The sequence below is a fragment of the Paralichthys olivaceus genome, chromosome 22 (assembly GCF_024713975.1).
Source record: "Paralichthys olivaceus isolate ysfri-2021 chromosome 22, ASM2471397v2, whole genome shotgun sequence".
NCBI classification, from domain to species: Eukaryota; Metazoa; Chordata; class Actinopteri; order Pleuronectiformes; family Paralichthyidae; genus Paralichthys; species Paralichthys olivaceus.
Genome location: NC_091114.1, coordinates 4521328 through 4532753, shown reverse-complemented (window position 1 = coordinate 4532753; position 11426 = coordinate 4521328). Strand labels below are relative to the sequence as shown.

General features: G+C 41.3%; 1 protein-coding gene across 1 annotated transcript; it reads left to right on the top strand.

Moving 5' to 3' along the window:
- Positions 1-93: 93 nt before the first annotated feature.
- On the top strand, positions 94-895 carry LOC109637619 (protein S100-A11-like). Its single transcript, XM_020100080.2, has 2 exons — positions 94-312; positions 633-895. Exons 1-2 carry the CDS (start codon positions 166-168, stop codon positions 774-776), a joined length of 291 nt encoding a protein of 96 aa, XP_019955639.2. The 5' UTR covers positions 94-165; the 3' UTR covers positions 777-895.
- The last annotated feature ends 10531 nt before the right edge of the window (positions 896-11426 follow it).

The following is an 11426-nucleotide window of genomic DNA, read 5'->3' as shown; positions in this document are numbered from 1 at the left end:
GCGTTGTAGAACTGAAGATAGGTTGACATAATTGGACCTTTAGTCATACGCCCAAACTGGTTTTTCATCAGTTATATAAAGAGTTGACTCTGTGCTCTTGCACTCCTCACACATCAACCACTCTGTTGACTGCTGCTTTTCTTCGATTTTGTTCACCACCTCGCCATGGCAGATATCAGTCCCTTCCAGGCAGCATGCTTTGTCATTGTCAGCACCTTTGAAAAATATGCATCGAAGGATGGTAAATCAAAGACCTTATCCAAATATGAGTTCAAGGAGTTCCTGAAGAATGAGATGCCTTGCCCAGCCGAGGTACTGTACAATCCACTAAACTTGCCTTATTCTGCATTATGTGAGGTTCGTGTTAAATTGACAGTTGATTTGTGGTGTAAAGGGCATCAGGCAGGACTGTTTAAAAAAAATCATGATTCTATATTTTTGGCATGTCATTTAACCCAGTTACCTGTTTTGACAAGGCTTTAATTTCAGGGTTTAACAACCACCTTTGTATGTCCTTCATGTCCTTCATGTCCTTTAATTTGGCTGTAAAAACAAGTTGAGGGAAGAGAAGGTAAAAAAAATCTTTTGTCTATATCTTAAAAACAACGATGTTGCTGTGTTTGCATGTACAGGGGCCGAAAAACCCAGCTCAGTTCGACAAGATGATGAATGAGCTTGATCAAAATGGAGACCAAGAGATCGACTTCCCTGAATATCTGTCCCTCCTCGGTGCTTTCACCTATGCCTGCTTCGAAATCTGTCAAATGCAAAAGTGAGCAGGTCAACCACATCCTTGGGTGCAGCCAGATGGAGGCAACAGCAGCATACCATACCTGTCGTAACAGATTTTAAGAATTTTTTGTAGCTGCTGAATAAAGAAATTGTTCTACTTGTACTTGTTTGTCATGTGTTTCATGATTAGTGTGAAATCAGAAAGCAGAAAGAAGATGTGGTTAGACATGGCAAGAATATGAACAAGATACAAATTGTGCTTTCTGAAATAAAATTAGTTTTTTAAATTTAGAAACCTATTGGTACGAAGACATCCTCTCACTCTCTCTCTCTCTTTCTCTCTCTCTCTCTTTTGCACACACACAGACACAGACTCAAACAAATATATCTACATATACACCCACAAATACATACATATGTAAATATATATATAGTTTTCTTTTTATAGTTCCAGGCTTCATGCATTATATTATATTCTGCATATACATACATATATATATATATATATATATATATATATATATATATATATATATATATATGAAAATAAAGATATATTACACAGTACATTTAGACAGCTTTCACAATGTTTCTTCCCCCGCAGCGTAAAGTTTACTACCAGTCACAGCACATGCAACAATGACAGTGACAGTGCGTTTAAAAGTATTTCATTGCGATCCAGTGAAACCCAAACTGACAACCAGCACACAGTTCATACCTTGCACAGTAAAATAACCTAAAATTTATCAAATCATAGTATCAAATGACACTGGGGTTTGTCGAATGATATGCGTGCACATTGGGCGTTGTAGAATTGAAGATGGGTTGACATAATTGGACCTTCAGTCACATGCCTAAACTGGTTTATCAACAGTTATTTAAAGAGTTGGCTCTCAGCTCTTGCACTCCTCACACATCAACCACTCTGTTGACGGCTGCTTTTCTTCGATTTTGTTCACCACCTCGCAATGGCAGAAATCTGCAGCTTCCAGGCAGCAGGCATGGTCCTTTATAAGCACCTCTGAAAAATATGCATGGAAGGATGGTAATTCAAAGACCTTATCCAAAGCTGAGTTCAAGGATTTCCTGAAGAATGAGATGCCTTGCCCAAGCAAGTTATTGTACAATCCACTAAACTTGCCTTATTCTGCATTATGTGAGGTTTGTGTTAAAATGACAGTTGATTTGTGGTGTAAAGGGCATCAGGCAGGACTGTTTAAAAAAAATCATGATTCTATATTTTTGGCATGTCATAAAACCCAGTTACCTGTTTTGACACACCAAAACATATCTGTATATATTAAACAAAATGAAATTAAAGAAGTTTTTTTCATTTCATGCTCAGAGTCAACAGTGTAATGTACTCATGCATACTACAGTGGTTGTAAGATCAGGCAACACACTGCTTCTTAATCCATCTCTGTGATTCTCAGTGAGTCTCTGGGTAAAGTCAAACCCACCAGGAAGCACTGGCCAAGTAACACATTGTATCTCTTGTCTGAGCAGTTGCACTCGTTCACAAGGCCTATGCTGCCCCCTACTGGCAGATAAACTGCCCTTATCAGGATTTTCAGATTGTGAAAACGTGGCGGGCCTGTAATCGGATTGCAAGGTCATTAAGCTCAGACTCTCCTCTCGCCACTTCCTCTCTCGCTCCCTTGCTTTCTCTCTGTGCGGGGGCATTAGAGAGGCTTATGGGGATTAGGTGTCCAGAGTGGAGGAGGATGTAGCTTTGGAGTCAAGAGATACAGGTGGGAAGGTGGTACACTGGTGTGTGCTCTGCTTTTTTCAGGTTTTTCCTTTATTTGTCTCATTGTGCACTCCTGAAGTTTTACTAGGAGCAAGAAAAATGCAAAAAGCACAAATGCCATTTTGCCTTACAATGTATTTCACATAATACATTGTTAGCACAGTACGCATTGTATTCTCTGAGGCCGTTCATGGGATGGTCAAAAGCTCCAGGAATGATCCTCACATATGTGGCGGCAAAGTTAGTCCATACTCATGCCTTTACAAATCCTTCATTAGTCCTAAAAAATACATTATTAATTGTTTTTAATTTATTTTCTATCTTTTATAGAGGGATTTTATAGGACAGGATTTACTGGCTGGTAAAAAAAAATCCCCAGTTTTTATCTTTCTCTTCTATGTCACTGCAGACCATCTCTACCAAAGTTCATTAACAATTTAACATTTTGTACATTTGTTGGAAAGTTAGAGACCACTCCCCTTTACTAATGACTTTCTGACATTTATTTAGACTGTACATGTTTAACAGATGCCAGCGTAATTACTGCCTTAAGATATACCTTTATTGTCACTTTTATTAACACTTTTACATGCATACATGAAATTGTTCTCTGCATTTAACCCATCCAGTTGGCACCTGGATGAAACACACATTGACATATGCCATGTACACACATATGCTGGAGAGGTGGGCTGCTGTTGCTGGTGCCTGGGGGGTGGTGCCTTGCTCAGGGGCAGCTTGGTTGTGGCTGCTCTACCGCTGAGCCACGGCCGCCCTATGGCTTGTGCCATTTAAAACCATATGACTGACCCTCAGGAGGTTATTTAAAGATTTACAAATGTAGAAACTTGTTTGTCTGATCTAAAGACGGTTTCAGTCACTCAGTAAATTGATGTGATTGGACAGAGGTCCATCAAGGAGTTGAAGGGGAGTCATTGTGTAGTTGGGTGACATCATGATAAAGTGTTTTTACAGCAACATCCATATTAATTCTTTCTCATTTTGGAACAATAGCCAATTTGAACCATAGGGTTCAATCTAAAGCCAGGCGTCTATGAAGGGTGTTTGTGAGGTTTACAACCCCCTGGCACACACACACACACACACATGGCTCAGCTCTGTCCATGTGAGGTAGAACGTTTATGAATACCTCATTCTGTCTTAAAGCCACACATCTCTGGTCATATGAGCTGCCTGGGTGTCCAGCTCATCTCGTGGCCTGACTTCTCAGCAGGGAGAAACACGATAAACACACAGCTGATCTTTGTCCACCCACTTTTGCAGAGTGTGTTTTTCTTGCCCTTGTAGCCGTCACTGGGTGTCACTGGGTTTTACTGAGGAGCCGTGATAAATCTGCAGACACTCTAAGGCTGCCTGACGCATGACTGCTTGACTTATGGGCTGTTTGAATATTCATGTTTCAATGTGGAATCCTGTGTCACCCCCCAAAAAAGTTGTAAGATACTAAATGCACAGAATAGCAAGCACATTAAAGCTGCTTTGATCAATATTTTTATATGAATAATGTATGAAATTTGTATTGTGAAAGGAAATCACTCACAGAGAATTATCACTTGACTATCCTAATCCCCTCAGCTCTATCACATATTTTACTGTCTTTTAGCTGACAATTTTAACTTTATACCACCTTAACTTTAACGTGTTGCCTGCAATATTTCATTTATTGTATTTGCACTTTGTTTGCACTGCCCCCAAGTGGCTTAAAGACAGTTAATGCAGCTGTACATGCACATGAACCCTGCCCCGAATCCTTATTGATTTCCCTTTTTGGGGTATACTCTATACATAAAACATACATTTGTACATTTGTACGTATTTCTTTCATTAAAATAAACACTATTTACAGATTTAACCACAGTAGCGGTGTGCCTCTATAGATATTCAAAAGTGCCATATTCCAGCCTGAAACAGGCAGTGTGAAAGGGATAATGAAATAAAGCTGAACCATCAGGGGGGTAACTTGGTGCAGTTTTATGACATGGACAGATAAGCTTGAATATCTGTGGAGTGGCCTTTCAAACTACACTAGTCAAAGCCAATGGGAGATGAGGAATACCTGCTGAATGTGTCTGTGTAATTACCAGGGACTGGAATAACCTCTTTGTTTTGCATTGCAAAATCATTTGATAAAAAAAAAAAAAGCTCTGTTAATGGGCATTTTATTCGTCTTCACCTTGAAACCTGTCTCCCAAGAATGACCTGTTGACTGGAGGTTTGTGTTCCAGCTAACAAACAGTTGCCAGGGCTTAAAGAACACAGCACAGAGTTCCTCCCATACCATACATTCCTCTCAACTTAGTGTCACTGAGGCCATTTCTCTCTGGATGGTGGTATCCGCCTAGTCTGGCTGAGGGACACTGTCTCAACCACCACTACATGCTGTTTTCAACAACATCTTTGATTGCTGATAAGATTTGCTGCATCGTCTTTTTGAACATGAACAAGTGGCTCGGAAAGGGGGAGAGAAACACAAAGCAGCCCTCAGTCATACCAGACAACAGTGACAGGACTGTCCCCTTTGACCTACACACACTCTAAGCAGGCTTATGGTGCAAGGGGCTCCTTGTGCAAGAACTTGTATTTGTTACCTTCACCAAGAAGATTATGTTTTGGCCTCTGTCCATTTGTTTGTTGGTTGGTTGATTGCTGGACAGCTTCCTGGGGTGCTGAGATTTCTGGGTTGTTGTGAATGCGTCTGAGCGGAGAATCCCCTCCTGCCTGGTTCATGTGTGAATGGACAACTGCGGACTCTGAATCCTCAGGAGGTCATTTCTGAAAGCGGCTTGAGTTCTAATATTTACTTGAGATCATTCTTATGGAATATTGCATATGCGTACCAGTAGCAACCCACACCAACTCATACTCTATCTATTTTTAGTCTGAATGCTTGATATGTTCTTGGTATGTGGAGTGTTTTGTTACAAGATAAGGTTGATGATATTCTACACTTTTTGTATTGTCAACAAATTAAAAAAAATACTAACACCAACAACATCTCTTCCCTTTCAGTCCCTCATCAATTGGTTCCTGCTGGAATCTTCAAAAACAGGTTACATATTATCATAGTTTAATCTTCCATCATTGGTTTCCATCAAACAAGAACTTCCTCATCATGTCCAACTGCAGCTCTGTTGCTATGTGACAGTCATAACAAACTGGTGATGCAGATCACGGAAACCCTCTGCAGATCAGACCGTCTAATTTCGGTGCTAATTTTCTTTGCAGTCTACGCAAATTACGAAGACCGCCACCTTCGCGGGGCGCATACACTGTGGCTTCTGAAGGAGGCGGCCCCTGAAAAATGATACAGTAATAATCAGCTGTTTTTGAGGGGCAAACCCCTCTGAGATCTTAAAAACCAACAGCGAGCGGACACTTCAGAAGTCCTGTCCTTGCTGTGACGTTTCTGGGTTTGCATATTTTTCTGATTTTGAACCAAAAAAAATGTTTTCCCTCCACTTCCTCTGTTTTTTCCTTGGCAAGCAAGTGTATTTCACAAAAGGTTTGAACTGTCCCTTTGACATCATTGCATATGAAAATAAACACGTGGATTCATTTGCTTTTATTTATTTTTTTTAAAGCTTTTGTGTGTTGTTGAGTAGTCATGATCAATGAGAGCACAGAGACACAGGACAAAAAGAAAGGGTCGAGGTCTGACAGGGAGTGGATTGAAAGCCTGTTGAAGCGACTATCAGTTGTCTTTCATCATCTGCAGACAACAGGCAGGTTAACAGAGGCCACTGAGGCCATGCTATTTGCATTGAGACTCACGCCTGCTCTGTGCTGATAACAGGCCCTCTGTAGATAAACTGTGGCTCCATGATGTAATCCACATTTTCCTGCTTTTACAGCCACTTGCCTGTGACGTAATTAAAACGAGCAATGTTTGTGCACTGTCCTGGACAGGCCTGCTCTCTGTCTTATTCCCTCTCTCTCGCTTTTTCTCTCTCTCACAAACGCACGCACACACACACACATACACACGCAGTGAAACACATGACAAGGAAACTTTGTCCTCCTTTATCTTTAGCAGTCCTTCAGCACAGACACATTTCCACGTTGTTAGCTATCTTGCAGCCAGCACATGTCTGAATTCATTCGCAACCCCAGAAATCCACACGCAACAATCGCATGCAAATGATACCAGGATGTTGGTTGTTAATTCTAATGCAGGACTGCTGCTGTTAGAGCCTGGAGTTATGGGGGGCTTTCGTTATAATAGGAAGAGACCAATGACCCGGAGCCATCAGACTGATTGATCGGTATCTACTGACCTACTGATTGAGCTCTGTGTTGGTATAATATCTGAGTCACAGGGAGATCAGCTCCTTCAGATCATGTGCTAACAAGTGCTGCGAAACAAAGATAAAGAAGAGCTTCATACATTGTTTACAACTGGAGTTGAGCTTTTGCTGTGTTGTGTGTTATGTTGTGCTGGTGGCAGAACAAACTTTGCTGCTTGTCAAACCATATCGTTAGAAAAAATGGAAACTAACTGATTATTTGTGGCTAATCAAATGTGACCTATTTAAGCATAGTTGAACTTTAACTCAGTGTACTGGTTAAAGAGCTTTAGGCTAAATACTGTTTATGTAATGATGTGGGGTAGTTCTTCAGAAATCAAAGGAAGCTATCGGAGTTTTCAAACATGATCTGCGCATAAAGTCGGGATAATTTAAAAGTTTGTTTTTCACACATACACAACACAGAGGGAGGTTCTCTGCACAGACACAGCATCAGCAACAGCCGGGTGCAGCAAACAGAGGCCGGAAGTGACAGTCATGTGACCTTCACCACTGTCTTTACCACACACGGACACCGTCGTCCAGTCTTATCACCACTAACTCTCTTGACATATTCGTCGGTGTCTTCTGCGTGTGTCTTCTTCCGCTTTTTCACAGGGAGACACGTCGAGCCTCTGTCACGCATGAGAAGCATCATCGCCTGCTTTTCTCTCACATCGGATTCTCCTGAATTTCTACGGACTTTCTACCAGCAGGCCAGAGGGAGACAGTCTGCAGATTTGCGCTCACGTATGCAGAGTTCAGTTTACGTCTTAGAGCAACTAAAAGGAATGCATCAAAATACAATACTGAACAATATTAATATTCATCGTCAACACAACATATAACTGCTCCCCTTCCCCTCCCTGTGTTGTAATGTTTTGTTACTTGGTAATAGTTTGCACTACTTCTGCAAGTAATGGCATGTCTACAGTCACCAGTCATTAAAAAGAAATATGGCAGAGGAGGTACGGTATACAGGCTGAGCGCCAGAGGAAGCATTGCACAACTGTGAGCGCAGGAAACAAGAGAACACACAAGCAGAAACAATCGCTATTACAGTGTGTGAGAGCACATAAAAATGCAAGTGTGTTGTACAGAGAGCAGACAGTTGTAAACAACCCTGGAGACAGGAAAGAGGAACCAAGGTCACATGGCTTTGTTCAGGGTGGGATTTGTGTCTTTTCCAAAGATGCTGATTGGGTTCTTTGATTAATACTTCAAGCTGTGATTGGTCACTAGGGGAAGCATGTACATTCTGTGAAAGGATTAGTGTCCTGAGAAGTGTGTCAACTTGACAGCAGCTGAGAATTGGTGGCTGTTTGCTGCACATATGACATCAGTCGATCAATGTTGTCATGTGACTGTCTGGGTACTGGGGATGACTAAGTTTCATGAGTTTGGTCAAAAAAGATCATCGGAATGAAATGTGATGAACCTGCAAACCTTTACCGTAGAACTAATCAATAGGATCAACTGTTTATAGCAAGTATTGGACTATAAGCAGTAATTTGTTGTAAAAATCCAGGTGATAATTATTAATATATGATCATCAAATACAAGAATGTCACTTAGCTCTGCTGGGGCCCAACAGTCACTTTAAATTCTATCAAGCCGCACAAAATTTCACACACTCTTCGATGTCAGTCCTCTAAATATGCCTGTTTTGCCAAGATCAATGTTATTTCCCAGGAAACTGACAGATCAGTATCCTTGCCAAAATCCTTCATATTCATATACTTGTAAACCATATGTCAAAACCAATTATTGTTGCAGGTTTCTAGTCATATTTGTGACCATACAACAGCTTGAAAAAGACTACCCCTCCAATAAAAAATATTTAAAAATCCACATTTCCATTTGGATGTGCATCAAAATGTGCACACCCATATATACCAACCCCCTAAATATGTCGGATTTTTTTCTGTAGGATTCATACATCTCGCAATGTTAAAGACATTGAAAAAGAAAATTCCTGCCTCCACTCCCTGATCCAGATATGCACCAGGGCTACATCCACACAACTAGGTTTGTGTTTGAAAATGAATCCGCTCTGCCACGGCAATGTCTGACGCCCAGAGTTTTAGAGGTGCTAAAACAGAGAAGTTTGGAAATATTGCATGCTTATTATTGCTTGTTTGAAAACTCCAGGGCTGCATTCTAGTCTAGATGGGCAGACACAGAGATGTTTGGAAAGAATCTCACAACCACTTGCTGATTGGGTCCATCCAGTATTTCGTGCATTATCATATGTGGAAACATAAGATGGAAACATAACCTTGGTGGAAGTAAAAATGCTTGATGCCACAGCTGCCGGGTTATTTTGGTTTGATTTCTGGTTAGTGGGAGGAAGTAGAGACGCGTTGTCCGTTTTTATAAACAGTCAGTTGTTTGTAAGACATGAACTAAGAGCTATCTAAACTCTCAATTGTACCATTTGGTGTGTGTGTGTTTTTTGAGCATGAAATATTCTAATGTAAAGAAACGCAAAAAGCAGGAAAATTATGTTTACAGTTCATTTTTCTGACCCGTCCCATTCATTCAGACACTGTTTGGCTCGAACTTCAGATTTGATTGACATGAAAATTCTTAACACAGGACTCAGAGACAACCTGAAGCAGTCAGTGTTCACGTTACACCACAAGTCTACACCACATGCTATCTAACTCGTGAGCTGGGACTAATAGAGGATTTACCTCAGTGTCCCATCCTGACTGGCTTCACCTCAAACAACACTGCGAACCCACTGGCAAGGTGGAGAGAGCTACCAAAGCATTGTGGGAAAACCTCTTTGCTTTTTCACAACCTCTGGAGTGAAATCAGCCAGAGGCCTCTCACAACCCCCACCCCCCTTCAAGCGAGGGGATTATGGGTCATCTTTTAACTGTGCCATCTGCTCCAAATTGACTTTCAATTAACACTGGCAAATGAGAGAGCTGGCGGAGCGGAGAGCGGCGCAGGCTGAGATGTTGCTCGGGCGAATGTTAGAGTGCTGCGTGTTGCTGCACCCAAGGCTGAGGTTCAGATGAGACTTTATCAGTGACGGGGGAAGAAAACAAGGCAGAAACAGTTGGAGAGGCAGCAGAGAAAGAATACAAATCCAACAACTCTAGTAAATCAGCTCATTATTTCAATGTCAGTATATTTTGGTTGAAAATATATATTGTAACAGTATCAACACAGTTTCCTGATCGATTGGTCCCCTGTGTTGCAGAGGGTCAATCTGTCAATAGAGGGCCTTTGGCTGCAGTGCTCTCCAGGCTTGAGATAAAGATCAGAAGCACAACTCAGCATTAATCTGCTAACAGGCCCTGAGGGACTGTGCATGCTGTCCTGTCTGTTACACATATTGTCCATATAACATGCCAACACTTACACAGAGATACTCCGGCTCACTCACATGGACATACACACTCTGAACACACACACTTGCATGGTCTCCGTATTTTGATTTTCCTCCCATGTGCACAGACTCTGTACCCTCCTATCCTGACCTCATTTGCTCTCTCCCTATATCCACTCACACACGTAAAGATAATTACCTCTCATGTGTTGTGATACAAGTAATTGTAGCTCATTTTATACAGCCTGACGAAGGTAGGAATATTGCAGCTTTATTCCATCTTTGTGTTGTGTATAAAAGGAAACAAGACAGAATGTAGGGGGGCATTGTTGGGGTAAAAAATTGAAGGTAAATGGTTCTATTTATATATTGTTTTTCTAGTCTGGATGACCACTCCAAGGGCTTTACACTACAGTTTTTCATTCACCCATTCTGTAGCTTCTATGTGCTATGGGGCAGTTGGGGGTTCAGCATCTTGCCCAGGGACATTTTGGCATGCAGATGGAGGGACTGGGATTTGACCCTCTGGCCTTCTGGTTGGAGGACGATGGCTCTACCACTCAGCCACACAGCCAGCCATCCACCTTTTGTCCCTTTCTCAACGACAATACGAGAGTTCAATGTTCAGTGCTGGACTACCTCACTCGTTAAAATGGATCTTTTTTAATTGCTTGTTTACAGCTAGTTTACATCCGTCTGGCCTCCATGTAAGGGTTCGATTACAAAACTATTCATGTGTTCGCTCCTTGTTTCACTATTGCGGTGAAAAGTCAAGTAAGGCTGTGGTGCAGTGTATCATCATTGATTAAAATAGAATTTGTTGTTGAATTTTGTATTGGACAAATGTGCTAGTTATTCTTTTAATAATTGCCATCTCTCTTCCTTTTACTTCAGCCTTCATCAGCAGAGCTCCACATTATTTTCAGCAGCTGCAAGATACTTTTACTGTTTTACCCAACCAGGATTTAAACTAAATGTATGCTCATGAATATGCCTCTGTATGTTTTAGGCTGTATTGTTACAGTATCCATGTCTGAGCCCTGGCTACAGTTGAGGCTGCATGCATTATGTTCTGGGTTTGTCTGTCTCTTGTGAACATTATATCTCAGGAAGACCTTGAGGAAATTCCTTTAACCTTCATACAAACGTCTTGGATGCAAAGATAAACTGTAAAGGATTGTGTGGTCAGAGGTTAAAGGTCAATACAGTGTGTGTTGTGACCATATTTCCTGCAACTTGACAGGTTGATGGAGGTGTACAACCCTGAGGCAGTAATTTTAGTCAAGATATACTTTAT

Excerpts from the sequence above, each read along its gene's own strand:
- LOC109637619 (XM_020100080.2), top strand. The coding sequence starts at position 166 with ATGGCAGATATCAGTCCCTTCCAGGCAGCATGCTTTGTCATTGTCAGC. Across the intron at positions 313-632 it reads AGATGCCTTGCCCAGCCGAG|GGGCCGAAAAACCCAGCTCA; the intron begins GTACTGTACAAT and ends TTGCATGTACAG.